The sequence below is a fragment of the Arvicola amphibius genome, chromosome X (assembly GCF_903992535.2).
Source record: "Arvicola amphibius chromosome X, mArvAmp1.2, whole genome shotgun sequence".
In the NCBI taxonomy this organism is placed as follows: domain Eukaryota; kingdom Metazoa; phylum Chordata; class Mammalia; order Rodentia; family Cricetidae; genus Arvicola; species Arvicola amphibius.
The window spans coordinates 132,454,305-132,475,063 of NC_052065.1; the positions used below are offsets into that span (position 1 = coordinate 132,454,305).

General features: G+C 40.0%; 1 protein-coding gene across 1 annotated transcript in view; it reads right to left on the bottom strand.

Moving 5' to 3' along the window:
- The window catches only part of Tmem185a (transmembrane protein 185A), a 34,462-nt gene extending 14,522 nt beyond the window's left edge, over window positions 1-19,940 (bottom strand). Inside the window, exons 1-3 of the mRNA XM_038317436.1 lie at window positions 19,752-19,940; window positions 3,367-3,543; window positions 901-1,108 (exon numbers count right to left, since the gene is read on the bottom strand). Of these exons, the coding sequence (XP_038173364.1) occupies window positions 901-1,108; window positions 3,367-3,543; window positions 19,752-19,789 (423 nt within the window). The 5' untranslated portion in view covers window positions 19,790-19,940. The remainder of the gene's footprint in view (window positions 1-900; window positions 1,109-3,366; window positions 3,544-19,751) is intronic.
- Window positions 19,941-20,759: the final 819 nt, after the last annotated feature.

Here is a 20,759-nt window from a genome sequence, read left to right on the forward strand (position 1 = left end):
CCCATTGTCCTCTAAATCTATTAGTACATTGCTTTGTGTCCTCAGTTCCTTTGTAGTTAAATGCTGTGACATTTAAATTATCCTTCTCAGAAAAACAACTGCACCTCTCTCACAAGGTTGTTGTAAATATTTACTATGCTGCTGCTATTTATGAGATGACCATGCAAATGCTTGGTCCAGATTAGAATACTATAAATATCATCTACAACTGTTTTCACTATTATTAGTCTTAGTATTTTATTTAATTATATAGCTCCTCTTCTTGGGTCTAAAGGGCTTGTGTAAATAGATACTTGAAAAAAAAATTGCTGAAAGACTAAATAACTCATGGGCATATCGGGACAAGTCAACTAGAGGGCAGCTAAGACGTGACATCATAGGGGATGAGGTAGTAAGACAGTTAAATTTTATGTGTCAATTCAGATGGACTACTGTGCCAGTTATTTAATTAAATACTAGGATAAGTGTTGCTGTGACAGCATCAAGTTTTTAAAGGAGACTATTCTCAATAGTGTAGGGTAAGTGACCCTTATCCAAAAGTTGGAGGCTTTAAATGCAATGTCTGAGGTTTCCTGGAAAGGAAGAAATTAAGCCTCCGATCTGGAGTGTCAACTCCTGCTGAGTCCCCAGCCTTCCTGTCTGTTCATACAAGCTCCACAACCATGTGGATCCATTCCTTAAAATCACTCTCTTGTGTCTGTATCTCTGTAAATCCTCTAGGTTATTTCACAAGACTGATAGACACAGGTATCTTATAATATAGAAAGCTAGGAGAAAGCTGAAGACATTTGTTCCTTTGTAAACCACAATCAGAATTAAGGATTAGTCTGTTCTTCACCTAGGGTAAGAGACTGACATTAGAGTAAGATTTTAAAAGATGATTAAGTACACAAATCTTACCTCTAGTGACCTGTCATGCCTAAAGCCCCAGACACACGCCGCAACAGATACCGGGGAAACAAAGAACAATGGCATGAAGACCAGAAGCCAGAAATGACTTCCTCTCTCAATCCTGTCACAAACCAGAACTTCAAACATTAGCAGGAGCAAATGGATGCCCACAGCAATCAACATGGCTTTAAACTCCACACATGTTTCTCCTTCTGCTCTAAAAGGGGATGGAAGAAGAAGAGAAGAAAGAAAAGATACAGTTCAGAATCCTCAGTACAAGGAAAAAATTCACAGCAAATACCAACTCAATTCACATTCTGATTTTCAACTTTTAATATTAAAAAGCACAGAGGAGACGACATAGAGAGCTAACTTAAACCTATCTTTAATAGACAATCTTTCAAATATCCATAACCACTTATGTTCATAACTTTAAATTCAACTATAAGAGACACTTCCAAGATTATTCTATTAACTGCTTCTGTTGTAAAAAAGAAGTTCTGATATCTCTTAAGTCTCACGGTCCTTTCCATTGAGTTAAAAACAATACACACCATATTTCATGTAATACTATATTACTTTAGTTTTATCTGCAGGTGTATGTTACATTCAAGAAGATATGCCAATTTTCTTATGTGCTACTTTAAAACACAAATAAAAAGTAATGAAAGTCTTTTATTAATCTTTATTCCAGTACAATATACTGTAAAATGAAAAGTTAAAGTTGTGCTCAAAGTTCAATTAGCTGTATAAATATAAACTATTAATAAATTAAAATTGAAAATGTTTATAATGCATTTGAAGGCCTAAAATTTCCATTCAAAATACAGATAACCATTACTGATATATTTGTCCTATTGGTGATAAATATTCTAAAAATTAGGACAAAGAGAAAAGAAAGAAGGTCGCAGGTAATTCCTGTAGGACTCACTGGCATACTACTGATTAATGGTCACAGGGGATGACCGTACCTGTGCATAACATACATCTATCCAGTCACAAACACAACTTCCTTCCTTTCCTTACTTGAAAATATCAAAACAGAGAAAGGGGGCATATAACTTTTAAGTGTCAACTAGTTAATTTATTTTTGAGAAACATATAATAGAGATCTGAAATTTTTGTCACAAAAAGGATGAATATACAACCAAAAATGGGCACTGGAAAAATGGTGGAATGGTTAAGAGTGCTTATTATTCTCCCAGAAGACTTAAGTTCAGTCCCCAGCACTCACACTGGGTGGCTCACAACCACCTATAACTCAGCCCTAGGGATCTATCACCCTTTTCTGGCCTTCAATGGTACCCTCACACATGGGACATACATTCACAAAGGAACATGATTAAAAATACAAAATAGCTGGGCAGTGGAGGCACATACCTTTAATCCCAGCACTTGGAAGACAGAGGCAGGTGGATTTCTGTGAGTTTGAGGCCAGCCTGCTCTACAAAATGAGTTCCAAGACAGCCAGGGCTATACAGTGAAACAATTGTCTCAAAAAACAAAAATAAAATCTTGAAAAATTATATTATATTCTCAAAACAAAAAAGAAACATTAACATAAAACATCCTTCATTTGCTAAGATTCTTAGTGTGTAGCTTTAGAAGTTCTACATACCTATGGGATATGCATTTCACACAGTCTAAACTACAGCTTTTTTGTTTGTTTTTCAAGACAGGGTTTCTCTGTGTAGCCCTGGCCACCCTGGAACTCACTCTGTAGACCAGGCTAGCCTCCAACTCAGAGATCTGCCTTCCTTGGCCTCCCGAGGGATTAAAGACATGCACCACCACCACCTGTTTTTGTCCCTAGCTTTTTAAAAAAGTTGATAATCAAGAACTTTTAAAGCTGAAGTGGCTTTCTTCTATCCTTTTTCCCTTAAGCAGCTGTTTGCCTCTCTGTCTACCTCCCTAATTGTTCTATCAGAAACTATTGCATTTTTCTTCATGCTCTCACTCGCTACTTCTTCCCCTTGCCTCTCTTTTCTGAAAAAGGAAAGGGAGAGGCTCCCATAGAATCCAGCCACACCAGGCTTCCTGCGCTTCCATGCTCCCCCAAAGCTCTGCCTCCTTTCTTAACATCTGACTCTCAATTTATCTCATTCCCTAGTTCCTATCTGAGGGAGTCATGGCCTTTGGACCAAGCTCACTCTCTGACATCATTACCAGTTTACTCTAGGACTAGAAAGTAGGAGAAAATGAATCCTAGATCTAAAAATAAACTGGAGAAGACACACAGAGTGTTTCTTAATCAGCTATGGTATAACATTTCTGTATTTGGGATCTTTGGGCTATCTAGGCACTAAACCATTCAAACTAACACATTGTTTTTATAATAACAAGCATATTTGCTGGACTGCACTACTCACAAAACTTTAAGTAGGAAGAAATTGTCCTTATGGTATCTTTGGTGAGAACCGCCAAGGTTTTGTTCTCTCAAGATAAGGACCAGTGAGTTTTATAAAGCAGTATTACCGATATTGAGGATTTCGTGCCCAAACTCCGGTTCCTACTGATGCTCCAACAATGACCATTAACTTCCACAACCATATTGGAGCAAAGACAGCCCAGTAGCTCCACTGAATGATGCCATCCAAACGAAGGGCCAGTAGCACAGAGAACAGCAACAGACAGGCATAGATGAGGAATTTACTAGGAGAAAAGAAAAATGATGAAAAAGAACTCATTTTTAATAAATAGCTGATAATGAAATGAAGAGAATTACAAACATATTTCAGTTCATAAAATAAGTCATTAATTCAGGGCTGCAGAGATGGTTCAACAGTTAAGACCATTGGCTGCTTTTCCAGAAAACACGAATTCAGTTCCCAATACTTAAAAGACAGCGAACTCCAGTTCTGGGGGTACAACCTCTTCTTCTGGCCTCCAAAGTCCTGTACACACAGGGAGCACAGACATACATGCAGGCAAAACACTCATACACATAAAATAAAAATAAATAACACATTTAAAAATCACTAATTCAACAATTATTTATTTAAAAGTTCTATGTAGAAGACATTGTGTTGGGGACAAGAAAACAAAAGCAGGTAATTAAGTCTCCTGCTTCCAAGGAATTTCTGATAGAATCTGTACACAGAAAGGCATGATTAAGATGGCAGTATAATATTTGTGTAAATGGTGAGAAGGCAGCTAGGAAAAGAAAGTATGGGATCTGGCTGAGGTAGTAGGAAGAAGAAGAAGAGACATGGTGACCACAGAACTTCACAGGTAACTGGAGGTTTGTTAGACAGACAAACAATTACATGAGGAAGCATCCCAAGCAGAAGGAGCTAGTTATACCACAACATGGAGAGTGGAGAAAGTCAAGCTCTGTCATTGACTATTTGATTCTATTATTATAAAGGTATCCCTTTGGACATTAATGTCCTGATAAAAATAAAAATATCCAAGTATGGTGGTTCAGACCTGTGATCCCAGCATTTAGGTAGCTGAGGCAGGAGGAACATTGTGACTTCCAAATCATCTTGGCCTAAATAGTGAGCTCAAAGCCAGCCTGCAAAATAGCATGGAATCCTATCTTAAACACAAAACAAAGGGGGCTACAGAGATGGCTCAGCAGTTAAGAGTACTACTTGCTTTTGTAGAGGACCCGAGTTTGGTTCTCAGCATGGACAGAAGATGGGTCACAAATGCCTGTTACTCCAACTCCAGTGGACCAGACACCCTGAGGACCTCTACAGGCACAACCACACTCGTGGTTCTTCATACAAACATACACATATGCATAAATAAAAAATATTTAAAACAAACAAAAACACAAAAGGAAAAATAAACAGTTATCTGTCATATTCATATGGCACACATATTTAAAATAATATATATTACTTTAAATGCCTGAGTAAATTACAGATACATCTATATATACACATACTCATGTCACAAATAGAAAAGACTTTGGTAGATGTCTTTGAAATAATATGATATTACATTGTCAAGTACATCTACTTCTAGCCTTGATATAAAAACTGGAATAAGATTTACCTTTCTTGTCCCCAGTACCTCGTGAGGCTGTAGGGCCCGGGTCTACCCCTGTTCCTGGGGTGCATCTTGAGGACAGTTTCTGGTCAGCTAACTAAGCATCCTGTTCGTTCCTGTGATCCCTCTGCCCTGCCTGGTGATTAGCTGTAGGGCACTGTTGACATCATTGGTATGGTAATTTCCCACCTGCCTGGGTGGAAATCCTTGTGCAGCAGCGAGGTATATAAGGATTTCCCCAAAGTTAAATAAACGGCATTCGGCTGATCTCCTTTCGAATGACCCAGGTCTCTTTGTGTGTTCTTTCAATCTCCAGGCCCTTGCCCAACTCACATACAGTACAGTGGCGCGCAAACTGTACCGAGGGGGTAACACAGAATCGGGTGTTACATGAGGCCCCACCATTTGCTGACTATCTACAGGTAGTTAGTGGCCCCTGGGGAAGGGAAAGATACTTCCTTCAGTGGCATAGTCACTGATAAGGAGTCTATGCTTCTGAAAATAATCCCTCCCCCAGGAATCTGTAAGTGACCCTAATGAAACCCAGTGGCACACTAAAATAAATAAAGACATGAAAATGCAGAAGATCTGTGGGGGTAGGAAATGAACAGGAAGGGCCAATGGCGAGTGAATATGAGTTTTAAAAAAATGCATTATATATGTGTGAAAATGCCATAAAGAAACCCATTATTTAGTATAATCAACAAAGCTAATGAAATTTAAAAATTATCTCCCCACCATAAAAAAAGGAACTGAACAAAATATACAACAGTTTGGCAACAGGCAGTGAAGAACAGAAGGAACTAGGAAAAATAACAGAGGACAAAAGCAGAATTGCCAGGGTTTACTGACAGGAGGTAGTTTGTAGGCAGTAGCAGGAAGACAGGTGGATCTCTTTAAGTGAGGCCAGCCTGGTCTACAGAGTTGAGTTCCAGGACAGTTAGCGCTGCTATACAGAGAAACTCTGTTTCAAAATACCTAGAGAGATGGATAAATGGATGGATGGATGGATGGATAGCTGGATGGATGGATAGATAGATAGATAGATAAACAAAAATAACATTAAATGTAAATAGTCTATCAGCACGAAGCCAAAGATGTTTATGTTGGATAAATAAGAAACTATATACTATATATGTATAAGAAACCCATATAAAGGCTGCCTGCCTTGGGTGCCAAGGAGAAAATAAAACTCTGCCCGGTGCCATTACTACAGAGTGGGAGAAGAAGACCCACATGCCTGCCCAGGCCAGGACAATCTGCCCTGGACACTGAGGAGAAAACACAGCAAGTGCTGAGCAAATATATGGTGTGGGGGGGAGGGGGAAAATAAGGGAGAGAATATGGCTCATGTCCTGTGGAGAGAGGCAGATCTGAAGAGGTGAAGGCAGTGAGGAGTGGGCTGAGGTCCACCCGGGGTCATGGTGATGTTTTGGCCTGAGCTGCTGCCAAAGCCCATGTCTGGATCTGGATCTGTGGCCCTGCAGCAGCAGTTGTCTGTGGTTCCTGATACCACCAAAGACCAAGAGGATAGTTGATCACGCCACTCAATGGCTGCAACACTAGGGAGAATTGGCCCTGCCTGTTACCTGCTGCAGCACTCCAGAGAACAAACAGGTCCTACATCTTGCCTTAGCACTACAATAGAGTTGACCCTGATGACATGGGTGGGGGTAGTGAAGGGAGCAATGGGTGGGGAGTGAGCAGCAGAGAGTACGAGTGTGGGAGATCTGGCCCCAACCCTCATCTGCCAAGTGGTGGTGAGGGAAAGATGCCCTCCTGATGTGGGATGTCCTTCTGTATATGTGTTACTTTTTATTGGTTAGTGAATAAAGCTGCTTCAGTCTAGGGCTTAGCAGAGCAAAGCCAGGTGGGAAAGAAAGGGGGGGCAGAGTTAGGGAGGTACCATGTAGCTGACAAAGGAAACAGACACCGAATCCTTACCAGTAAGCCACGGCCTCATGCCGATAGATTAATAGAAATGAGTTAATTCAAGATGTAAGAGATAGATAGAAATATGCCTGAATCATTGGCCAAACAGTGTTGTAATTAATATAGTTTGTGTGATCATTTGAGTGGCTGGGAAACGAACAAGCAGTCTCTGCTTACACCCTCCCCCTCCTAGCCCCTGCCATTTGAGGCAGGCCAAGAAGCTGACCCTCCTCCTTACTAGCTGCATCACTCAGGGAAGTGGGCCCTGTACCTCCTCACCTGGACAGCACAGCAGAGCTGACCCTGTTGACTTGGCTCAGGTGAACTGCCAGGAGAACAGGAGTGTGGGAGATCTGGCCCCACCCCTCATCTGCCATATGGTGGGGTGACCAGTGAGGGAGAAATGGTCTTCCACCCCACCCCCCTCACCATCTGTGGCAGGCAGGAGAGCTGGCTCTGAGGTCATGAGAGTGGGAGAGCTGTCCCTGCCCCTCACTGGCTGTAGTACTCAGGAGAGTGGCTCCTGCACCTGGACAACACAGTAGAGCTGGCCCTGGTTGTGTAGGTGCGAGTGAGCTGGCCCAGAGGACTTGAAAGCAGGAGAACCAGCCCCACCCCTTGCTCCTTGCTGCATAGGGTGAACTACATGGAGCAGTGATAGAGAGCTCACCTGGTGCTAAGGATAGGGGAGAGCTGAAGGGCCGACTAACACTGCAACCACCAGATACCAACCAACACTATGTATTAGCCCACTCCAATAATCACCCCATATATGATCTGCAGGAGCACTTGAAGGAGCCGTTCCTGCAGAGCCAAAGCTGCAAGATCTTATGACACAGTACAACAACAGGATACCTAAGAGGAGTCCAAGCGAGGGCCCAGTATGAATAGCAGAAAACAGAGGCCTTGAATCAGACCAATGACTTTGCATTGAACATTTGCAGGTAAGGATGTATGGGCTAAAGGGTATATATATTCTGTGAGTCACTGTGTAACACTACAGCATCCTGATGATAGTTTTTCTCTTTTTTCTTTTCTCTTAAATTTTATATTATTTTTTTGGGGGGGGGCTGTTCAAGGGCAGAGGGAGCACACCAAGGCCCAGGGAGATGAACAGAATCAAGATGCATGATGTGAAAGCCACAAACAATAAGCAAAGTTAAAAAAGAAACCCATATAAAGTTAGATAAATTAAAAGCAAAAAGATGGAGATGGGTATACCAAACAGGTATATTATCCAAATGAATGCTGGAGTGACTTCATTAGTATCTTTTACAGTATCTACTGTCTCACAGTTCTCTATGACAAATGGTCATAATTGGATTTTAGAATCTCAGCAGACCAAAATCATGTTTGTTCTCTCCATTTTATTAAATATAGATTCTTTTCTCATACAATATAATCTGATTAGAGTTCCCCCCCTCTACTCCTCCAACTTTCTCCCCACATCCCCTACCATCTGGATTCATCCCTTTCTATCTCTTATTAGAAAAGAACAGGCTTCTAGGAATGATATCAAAACATGGCAAAATAAAATATAATAAAACAAAAAACCATCATACTGAGGTTGGACAAGCCAAGCCAAAAGAAAAATAAAGGAGCTGCAAGAAAAGGCACAAGAATTAGAGGCTTACTTGTTCCCACAGTCAAGAGACCCGTAAAATAACTAAACCGAAAGCTATAGTGTATATACAGAGGACCACATGCAGACCCGTTCTTGCCCTGTGATTGCTGCTTCCTCTCTATGAATTCATGAAATCTGCTCAGCTGCAAAGTCAAGTTGTTTATCATCAGGAAATTCTGAGTGAAATATGTTTACAAGCTCATTCCAGGTGTTGGAAGACCCAAGTGCAACTAAGGTCTCTGTTTCTGTGTTGTCAGTTGGGGATTGTCCTTAAATACTACAGGTATGTCTTCAGTCCTTGATCATAGGTTCCTGTATCTCAAAGTCAACAAAAGCATATTGAAATTTTCTCATTATTCATTTTTAAACTTCTATTTCTACCATATTTCTCCTGCTACCAGGATTTTTTTTCAGAATTCATATGATTAAATTGGGTCCACTTAGATAAATCAGGCTAATCATTCCCTTTCCTGTTGTTACAGTGCCAAGGACTGACCCTGGGGCCTCATACATGATAGTTAAATACTTGAGCACTAAGCCCGACCCCTGACTAATATCTCTATTCTAATTCCAGAGTGTTCCAAGATTTTTGTTCTTTAGTTATGCAATGGAACACAAATCTAGATTCTAGTGTTAGGAAACTTCTAAACAGAATTAAGGCTCTTAATCAGGTAACCTTAAAATAGGGAGACTGCCCTGAATTTTTCAGGTAGGCTTAAGGTGACCATGTGAGTTCCTAAAAGCATAACAGGAATGGGTTGGGGAAATGGTTCAATGGGTTACAGCATGAATACAAACAAGCCTTACAATCTGATATAGTGGGGCAAGTCTGTAATCCCAGCAATCTTACAGAGAGATGGGAGGTGGAGACAGGGGACTCAGCCAAAGTTCCCAGGCCAACTAGTCTAAAGTATCCTGTATAGTATTGGAAAGAAGAGAGACCCTGCCTCCTCAGCAAGGTGGAAGGTGAGAACTAACTGCTGAATGTTGTCTTCTGACTTTGATATGTAAGCCACATACCTGAAAACGCACACACACACACACACACACACACACACACACACACACACCAATTAATTTTAAAACCAGGAAGAAAAAAATTAAAGAGATATAGCAAAGGGGGAAATATTAGACACATTCCAGGTATAAAGAGTTCAATCTGCCATTTCTTACTGCTGGATTTGAAGGAAAAGAAGGAAAAATGATCCACAGAATGGAAGTAGCCTCTGAAACCTGAGAATGAGTTTTGGCTGACAGACAGCAAATAGGGCAACTTAAGTCCTATAATTTCAAGAAAATACATTCTATGTTTTTAGTATCAGAATCAATTTTGCAATGTTTTTCTGTACAGGGATCTAAATTTTCACAACAGTCAAAATTACTTTGGAAATAGCCCAGAGCCTTCAGATGATTTGATTTTAACAATGTCAGACTCAAAACAAAAGATCCAAATAGTACATGCTATTCCTAGCATTTTGGTAGATAGAACTGTGAAATAAGCCTGTGGCAATTTTTCACATTAGTAATAGAAATTAATACTGTAAGTTTAAATATATCCATGAAGTCTCTTTTGTCATCCCATATATTCCAGGAGCCTAGAATTAGGACATGGATATCTTTGGGGTACCATTGTGCCAAACATAATATAATAGAAACTATGGAAGACACCAGAAGATCCAAAGATCTCTGATGTTTATGAATTGGTATATTTCCTATTGTCAAAATGGTCATGCTACCAAAAGTAATTTCCAGATTCAATGCTCAATTCCCATAAAAATTCCAATGACATTTCTCACAGAAATAGAGACAAAAGAATCCTAACATTTATACGAAACAGAAAAGGCCCTAAATACACAAAGTAAATCTGGGTAATATTAACAATGCTGGAAGTATCAGAGTACCTCATTTCAAATGGCATTACAGAACCACATGTAACTAATGTATTTGGCATCTTTGTCAAAAATCATCTGATTACATGAACAAGATAGCCTGTTAAATGCTGCTAGGAAACTGGATAGCCACATGGAGAGAACTGAAACTACAGTTTTATCTCTCATTCTGTACAAAAATAAACTTCAAATGGCTGAGTCCTCAACAAAAGATCGGAAACTTTGAGACTACTGAAGGAAAACATATGGAACATTTCAGACGTAGTCAGAAGCGGTGACTTCCTGAAAAGGATCCCAATAGTCTAGGTAGTTAGAACAAGGAGAGAAAAATAAGATTACAGTAAATTGAAAAGCTTTTTCACAGTAAAAAAAGTTATAAAACTAAGTGAACAGAGAGTCTACAAAATGTGAGAAAATATTTGTCAGCTATTCACCTGATATTAACATCCAGAACATTTAAAACCTCAAAATGTAAAGAGTAAATACGTCAATTAATACATTAACCAATAAACTGAACCAATAATTTCAAATGAAAAAATACAAACAGTCAATGAATACATGATAAAGGGGAAAAGCAAATCAAAACTACATTGAGATTTTAAGAAAACCATAACAAATTCAAACAAATAAAAATAAATATTGGCTAGGAGGCAGTGAGTGGGATCTTATTTACTGCTATTGGGAATGTATGAGTCCAGCCACTATGGAAATTAGTACATTTAAAAATAGAACTAACCATATGATCCAACTGTACTATTAAGTATAAACTTAAAAGAATTTAAGTCAGCTTTTAATAAGATAGTTGAAGAAAAAGTTTATTGTGGCAGTCAATATTCACAATAGCAAGATTATGGAATCAGCTAAGGTACCCATCAAGGGAATTAATAGAGAAAGAAAATGTAGAATATATACACAATGCAGTCCTATTTTAGCACAATAAAGAATAAAACTATGTCATTTGCAAGAAAATTGATGGAATTTTAGATTACCCTGTTATGTGAATTAAGCAAGACTTCAAAAACACAACTGTTATATTTTCTATCATTTGTGGAAAGTAGAAGAGAAATGACACGGAAGAGACATGGAATGGGAAAAGAGAGAATAAGGGACAGCAAAGGGGGCAATAATAGGGCTGAATACGAACAAAGTATACTCTGTACATGGATGGAACCTCTTACAGGACAAAGTCATACAAGCAGCATACTTAATAGTGATTTCTGAGTCGGAGGAATGTGAACAACTGCTAATGATTATGAGGTGATTGATAAAACATTCTCAATTCACATACTATCGAAGGCTGCACAATTTTATGGGAATGTTTAAAAACACTGACTTTCCAACTTTAAGAGTGACTCTTGAGGCTGGAGGGATGGCTCAGTAGTTAAGAACACTGACTACTTTTCCAGAGGTTCTAGCTTCAGTTCCCAGAACCCACATGACAACCCACAACCATCAATAATTGTAGTGCCATGGGATCTGATACCCTCTTCTGGTGTGCAGATGCATACAGACAAAACACTATATATACATGACACAAAAAGTCATAAATAAATCTTTTAAAAAGAGTGAATCTTATACATAAATTAGAGATTAATAAAGTTGTTATTTTAAAAGTACAATAGTAAACACATTACATACTATATATCTACAATTTTACAAAAATCTTATTCTACAAAAGTACCCACTTTCAAAACTGCATTTCAAATGTCACATATTTAGTATGTAGCATCAATTCTATAAGTTTACAAAATGTGAAGTGTAGTAAAGAGCAGCCGGCTGTGTTCCTGCCGCCCAGCTCCTGGCTACCTGGCTAGCTTATGCCCCGAAATAACAACACACAAATTGTATTCATTTAAATACTGTTTGGCCCATTAGCTCTAGCCTCTCACATCTTGGTTAACCCATTTCTAATAATCTGTGTAGCACCACAAGGTGGTGGCTTACCGGGAAGATTCTAAGCTATGTTCATTTTGGGCTGGAGCGTCATTGTGTCTGCCTAACTTCCCTTCTTCCCAGCATTCTGTTCTGTCTACTCCTCCTATCTAAATCCTGCCCTATCAAAAAGCCAAGGTAGTTTCTTTATTAACCAATGAGAGTCCTCCATCAGTGAAGTGTCCAGCTTCACAGAAGTCACCCAAATTATAAGATCTACATTTCATTCATTCTAAAAGTAGTATGTTGTTTTAGCTCAAGTATATGAAGACTACCTAGCTTTCCAGAGATACATAGTTAGAAAATAAATGAGTGTTTTAATAGGTTCTTCAGACAATGGTGGGAGCTGAATAGCATACTGCAACTCAATACATGGTGGTTACTTTTCTGTTCTAAAAACATTTACTTATTTTGAATTATGTGTATGTATATCTGGGGTGGTATGTGTATATGAGTGTGGTGCCGGTGGAGGCTGAAAGAGGACAGCAGATTCCCTGGACTGGAGTTAAAGGCAGTTAGTTGTACCACCTGATATGTGTACTGGGAATTGAAATATGGTCCTCTACAAAAGTAGTAGCAGGTGTTCTTAACCACTGAACCATCTCTCCAGCCACAATGGTGGTTTCTTAAAGGTGAACTTACATAAGTCTGAAATCTCATCAGTGAACCTTTTGTACTCTGCTATGTTAAAACCCATTGGTCTTTCTTGTGAGCTGAGCAGCTCTTTAATCCCTGTATAGCTGTGTAATACTATGAGGCTGATAGGAAATATCTGTTCACTAAGTTATGAGGATTTCTCCCCACAGTATATATTTCACTATACAAGAGCAGACACATCACTTATAACTACCTACTTCATTCTAGTGGTTTAAATGTTGAGAGCTAGTCCAAGCCAATGGTAGTGTTTACAAGCTTTTGACAAAAATCTCATTTCCCTATAAAAATTCAGAGTTTACCATTTTAAAAAAAATATCATGAGTAATTTTTCCTTGAAATGTCTAGCATTTTCAAGATAATGCTTGCCAAAGAATGTAATGCAAATAATCAGTCTGGTCTGTTAGTTGTTCTTCTAAATGAAGTATGCCATGTATACAATAGCTTTAAAATCAGTCACACCAGTGTGTTTTCCTTCACTCAGTCACTGTTGTATCAATGTACTTACTGTTCTTCCCAACTCGTCACATGAAGTATTAAATTAGTTTTGTACTCAAGTTTCCTACTTCTGATGCTGGCATTTTTAAACGCAAGTATGTGGCACCCTAATAGTCTCTCAAGTTACTTCTAAATGCCATCAAATTTTAATTTAAAGGGCTACAGAAATGGCTCAGCAGTTAAGAGCACTTTCTGTTCTTACAGAGGATTCACCTTTGGTCCCCAGCACCCACATGACAACAGCTTTAGAGTTCTAGAGTTCTAGAACTCCAATTCCAGGGGATCCAATGCCTTCTTCTGTCCTCTGTGGGTACTGCATGTATATGGTACATAGATTAAACAAGATACTCATAGAGATAAAAGAAAAATAATACTTTTTAAAAGATACCTTTCTGAAATGTATAAGGAGTTTAATGTTCAGGCTTGTGACCAGACACCAAAGAGCTTACTTTAAGTATAAAATTTTAAATACTGTTTTCTGAAAATTAAAAGAATGCAACTAGACCCTTTAAACCCACTGGGTTTCTCCAGTGAAATCTTCTGGGTTAACTAGAGTAGGAATACAGGTATAAACGGATGCAAGTAAGTTACCCCCCAACATACACACACACACACACACACACACACACACACACACCATACTCTAGGTGACATATTTCTGTTTATGATGTGAGAGACTGGCTCTAACTGACAAACTATTATGGACACTCAAATTCTTTATAGCCTATTTATCTCATCTGATTTGTTATGCATTGATTCTTTAAGATAAAGGCAAGTGAAAACATTGTGCAAATAATATATTTTATATATTGTTTCTGTAGTATTACTGAAGAGACAAGTTGTAAAAATCTCATTTGGTAATAATTTTCCTGACTACTGAATCATGGTTTAACTATTAGATATGACCGATCATATATTATCAGTCATATACCATCTACACCTAAATTCAGTACGAGACCTTTATCTGAAAATTTTAGTCACCTTATATACTTATGACCCATCACTAGGAAAAACAATCAGAAAGTCATAGCATAATATTGGTAAATTTAATTTCCAGTGTCCTAAGGAACCAATACTCCTCCAATACCCTGCTTCCTTCCTACGATAGAATTTTCCAATGGTTTATGCCAGTTTATGCTCAACATGTACACATGCAGCACATTTACTCAGTGCCTCAAAATCCTGGCCCTCAAAGAAATCACAGTCAATAAAAACTATGTTTGTACGTTGTCAAGTAATGGCAATATTTTAAGAATCAAAAATTATACATGTAAATGGAATTTACATCCTTTGACGATTCCCATTGAAGGTAAAGCATTAATTCCACTATGCCATTGTTCAAATCATTTTTAGAACATGCCTCTCAGAAGTGCCTTAAGAACCTGACATACATTATTTTGACTATATAAATAGTACCAAATCTTTGTTGAGAGTGGATGTGAGTTCTGGAAACTGCCAAAATTCAACCAGTGCCAGATTTAGTGAATAAGATATATGATCAAACTAGGTGTCACTATTTTGGTTCAAAAATGATTATTATAATGCACGGAGATAGGTTTTCTTAAGTGATTCATAAAACTGACTCCAAAGGCCATTCTAGAATATTAACAAGTGTTCTAAGCAGTGGAATGGGTATAGTTTATTTTTCCCAATTTCTTTGAATATAGATACACCAATATAAGGTCTGCTTTGCATAATCATTTTACAACTCCTAAATAAAAGGTCTTTGTGTTCAACTGCTGTACTAAAACATCATGAACAAAAGCAACTTGGAAAGGAAAGGGTTTTCATCTTACACTTCCAGGTAACAGTCCATCACTTAGGGAAGTCAGGGCAGGAATTCAAGCAGAAAAAGAACCTGGAGGCAGGAGCTGATGCCATGGAGGGGAGCTGCTTACTGGCTTACTCCCCATGGATTGCTCAGCCTGCTTTCTTTCAGAACCAGGACCACCAGCTTAGGAGTGGTGAACCCTCTTCTATCAATTGTTAATCAAGAAAATGCCCCCACAGGCTTGTCCACAGACCAAACTTGTGGGGGTGGCACACATTTTCTCAATTTACGTTTCCTCTTCCAAATGACTCTAGCTGATGCCAAGTTGAAAAAACACCAGCCAAAATGCCCCCTCAGTATACTGAATATACTCTGTCATAGAAGGGACATGTAGGGCAGAGCAAAAAGCTTCAGAAGGAACCTGACCTAGATTAGAATTTCGATTTGGTTCACAACTGCCTGTCTGACTTTGGAGAAGTCCAGACTCTCTAAAATGAAACTGGTTGGGGACAGAGAGATGAATCAATAGGCAGAGGCACTTGCCACTGGCCTGACTTGAATTTAATTCCCAAGAGCAACATGCTGGAAAAAGAGAACTGATTTCTGCGAGCTGTTCTCTGACCTCCATCTGCACACTGTGCCATAAGTGCAACCAGACATACACAAAACAAAAAGTATTAAAATTTGAGAATCAAATAAAATGAGGCTGATTTCTGATGTGTAAGGCTATTGTAAATATTGTATTGTATGGTGGATGCTCATAAGTCACAGCTATTATTAACAACTATTAATCAGTAAAAGTCAATATTCTCTCAGTGGCTTTATATGCCCACCAATGTATATGCAGTAATTCTGACAGTAATTTGTTATCAGTACTGACAGTACGCTCATACTGACAGATCAGTGGCCAGCTTCTAAAAATTTAAGGATTATTTGGAGTAACACTATGTGCTAGAGAAAATCAAACCTGCATGTTAGACAAAAGCTCAACCACTGAACTATACCCTAACCTCAACAGCATGTATTTTTAACACAGCACACATTATGTGCAGTGATCATACTACCCTATCCTTCCTTTTTAAACAATTCTTTTGAAAACATATTACTTTATTTTATATGAATAGATGTGTTGCCTGTATGCATGTCTGTATACCATGTGCGTACCTGGTAGCTGCAAAGGCCTTTAGAGAACTGCTACCAGCAATCACATTATTTTTTTCCTGATTTCAAATAAAAGACAACTTACAAAGACTAAAGAGCAGCTTTAGAATACAGAGCATACAAGAAGATTGCAAAGATAATGTACTTTATTAGTATTTCATGTCCATATAAGGAAGCCCCCCCACCCCAAACGCATTTTTCAGTCTTTGTTTCAGTTTAGAATACCCAAGGGATACACCACACTCCCATCACGAGCCCACTACAGATGAGTCAGTAGGCCAAGCAGAGTTCTCACAGCCTTTTCAATGCTGTTTGGCTGGCAGAGCTGAAGGGCCTTCTCTAACGAATAACAGCTCTACCAAAAGAGTAGACAACCCTGAGGCCTTGTGGTATAGTCAGGTTTCCGATTTAAAGTCACATACACCCAAATCTGTACCTCCCAGGGACAGACACTCTGGAATTAGATTCCCATCTCTGTAAACTTCTAATAGTCTGTTTAATCTGTAAAGCTGTTAGAGGCTTCAGGCAGTCAAAAAGAATTCTTGGTAGACATAGTATGTTTCAAGAATTTTAACTTGTGTAACTAAAAGGCAATTAGGAAAAGAAAGTTCATGATCAACCACTTCTGTGGCAGAGGGAAATAGGTAGAGGGTCAGCTGTCAGCCCTTCACAGCTGGGTGCTAAACACTTTTGAATCATTCTGCGTTGCTACTATTTCTAGAAAAACGACAATATCACAGTGAATTTTCACTGACCAAGACTTGCAAGGTAGGAACCACCAAACCACAACAGTGGCTATATCTGTGCTACAAAAATAATCTCCAGAACACATTCTTCTTTACTGTCAAAGTCCTTCCCATCTTGTCAACGAAATAGTTGCACTCTGAAGGGACATAGAGAGAAGGAAAATAGTCCACATGAGAAGGAAAGCAGTCATTGAACAAAGCAGTTCTAGACTGTTCCTACAGGCTCTGTTGAGTTACCATTCATTTTGCAAATACAGAGACAGCTATTATATCATAGAAACAACAGTAATAGAAGTCATGGGTTTGGTCCTACATGGTTTGAATTTCAGTAGGGGAGAGAAATATTAAATAAACAAAACGACACATGCAAAGGCACAGATAACTGCTCTAAACAGGGGACTGTGTTATTCCACAGAGATTGGGGTTGGGAAACTAGGACGACTTCTTTCAGCAACTACCAAGTGAGTAGAGAATTCAATGGTAAATAGAAGTTACCCAAGTCCCTATTAAATAAGTAGGTATGATGAAGCCCAGGAGTAAGAGGAACATACATGAATTGGTTCAGAATTAGAGACAAAGAGCAGGACAGATCTGAGGTGATTAGCACAGGGTGTTTTCCTGTCTACACCCCTCAGTTTGCTCTCCATGTGTCTGAAAGGCTTTTGTCAGCATGGAGAAGATTAAAACATAATGTTAAAAACTAGATCAACCATAATACATAAAACACCACTAGCTAAGAAAAATCTAACCTGTTAATATCAACTCATCATTGTATTCTTGGAACATCTTTAAGATAATACTATTCCTTCCCACTAATAACACTGAATCAGGACAATGGTGGCCTACAGGAGACCTTTAAGTTTTTTCAGGGAGAGATGCATTGTACTCCATTTAGAATTCAAGCACTAATAAGTGTATTAATGATTATTATAAATCTCAAGGTATTTCATTTAATTTTTAGACGTATTGGGAGGAAAAAATGGTTAAGGAAAAAACTGGTTATCAGTGGACCACTACTGCTTTCACAGCTCTCAGGTAACTTGAAACAGCCCCTTGTAGCTTCTGGCCTAGCTGATCCCTAATAAACAAGTCACAGAACTTTCTATTTGTAACACTGTATGTAATCAGCCATTAATTCAGGAGCAATAGCCTTGTGAAAAATTATACTCATTCTATAGATAAAATTGACAGATAAGTGAGTTGTCCAAGGACATGAAACCATTCAGCTTTTATTTCTCTTTCTAGAAAATACACAAGATGTGCCCAGCTTCAGTGCCATCCCCAAGTTGTCCCAGGAGCAGTAGAGGAAAAATTACAGTATACTTATTCTAAATGAACTCCTCTCTGCAGAATAACTTCAAGGCCAACAGTGACAGCCACAAATCAAGGCCAGAATATGAGCACAAAGACAAATGAGAGCACCCAGTCACTAGCAGTGGCTTTAAAATTGAAAGAAGACTGCACTCCAAATAGTACCCTCTCCCTCTCTCTCTCTAGTTCTTTTCATGTCCAACAAACAGCCAAGAAAGTGATCTCGCTGGGCTAGAAAAGTTCAGGAATGCACGATACATCCAATCGTCTATCCCTGCACTGGAGGCTGGGATTGACAAGACTAGCTTCCTTGAATGCGTGTCTTCACACTTACAAATCAATGAACAGATCCTCCTTTTACATAGTAATGGACTTAAGAGATCAGTGAACTCACCTCACAGCTTATTAAAGAAGAACAAAGAATCACTTGGTTACCTATGGCCTCGTCTCCAATCTAGGTCTTGACTCAGTTTACCTCCAAAGACGTTTTCTAAGTACCAACTATATGACAGATGGGGTGGGTGGATGGGAGGTGCTGTGGAAGGGAACAATCAGGAAGTGGTTTCTGTTTAGCGGAGCTCACACCTCGCAGAGGGAACAGTTTTACAACAGTTTGGCAAGTGAACGGGCAGAGATTTAGACTTTAGCCAGGTTTTCTCCGCACTGCCCACTACAGATTTCAAGTCTTGGAAATAAGCAGAGCAATATCGACTTCTTGCGAATAAACTTACAGCGAAGGCTAAGAAAATGCGTATGGAAACGATCAGGTTCATCCCCCAAAGGTATTATGTAAGATTTACCATACCCTGGCAACGACTCTAAAAATTCAGTATCTCAGATATCTGTTCGATAAATAAGCAAAGTAACGGCGGACAGGCATAAATCCAAGGAAAACTCCAAGAGCTGGAACTAGAGGAAACATCTGGGAAGGTAGCCGGGGGTGGGGGGTGGGGTGTTGTCAGGGTCAAGAGAAATGGCCTTAGCACAGAGAATGGGGACAGGCAGGCAGAGCGGTGAGGTGAGGAAAAAGAGAAATAGAGACAGAGAAGTTGGAATACGATGGAAAGAGGACGAGTGGAGAGCAATGGGCTTCCCTCCAGGAGGACACCGCTTCAAGCTGGGCAACTTGGGCCACGGCTGGTTGGTTCCAGTTGGTGTGGGAGGAAGAAGCGGATGGACGGACTAAGAGGCCGACAACAGCTTTCCCGAGAGCAGCTAGCAGCCGTGAGGAGCCTCGGGCCGGTGCCGGGGTCCTCAGGCTCCAGCACCGCGGCCACCTCGCCTCTCCCAGCCGCTGCCCGAACCGAAGCCCCCGCCTGGCACCGCCAACATAACCGCCTCACCTCGGGTTGAAGTCCTGAAAAAGGCCCCTCAGGTTCATGGCGGAGAACTTCACCGAGGCGTCCTCCTCTTCCCCCCGCCCCCCGCGCCGCGAAGCCTGCGCCTCACAGCGGGTTCATGCTGCCAAAGCCAGCCGCGTCGCCAACGCCACCGCCGCAAGCAGAAACCCGAGCAACCAACCGCCTCTGACACTTCTTCCGGCTTCCGTAGCCAGAACGCGCATGCGCTCTACGGCTCCCCGCTCGCCAGGCCGGGAGGTTATTGGATGTCCGGCTGTGGTTATTTTTACTCCCCAATACCAGCTTGCTGGGCAGAGCGACTACAAAAAGAGGAGGGAAGGGATGGAGAACCTCAAGGGTGGAGAGCGCTAACTGGGAGGAAGCCCTTAAGAGGGTGAAAGCCAAACTGGAGTCCTAGGGTGAGATCATCATAGACACCTGTCACCCACCTGTCTCCCACACCCATACCAAGGTCTGGAGGATTCTCCAAAATTGACTATACCTTTAAGCTACACCTACCAGAGTTGCCACTAAATCCAGTTTGCATATAAACTTCCTTCCCATGCTCCAAGCATACTGCGATATCCTGACAATTTCAAATTCACATTATCGTTCACCAAAGCCATCTATCTACCCTGTCAACCATGTCCCCATCCTGGGTCGCCACTGTCGTTAGCAGCAGGTCTATCCATCGGGATGCCCAAATTGAAGATGTGGAACTTATCCTTATCCTAATCTAGTCTAGAGTCTCCTTGGCTCCTGTCTGAACTTTGTGGTGGCTCAAGTTGGGCTTTTCCCATTCCCAGTCATACTATTTAGAACTGCCAGGTTCATCTTATTGGGCAAGTTAACATCTCGGGGGCTCAGATTTTGTCCTCTGCAAAATGGACATAAAAATCCCTACGTTTCCACTTTGGTTAGGAAAGTTCAGAGAGATCATGCATAATGCATAGCCTACCATATGTTAGATGTTCAAAGAATGCTGTTGCTAGCTGTTGTTCTTTTAAGTGC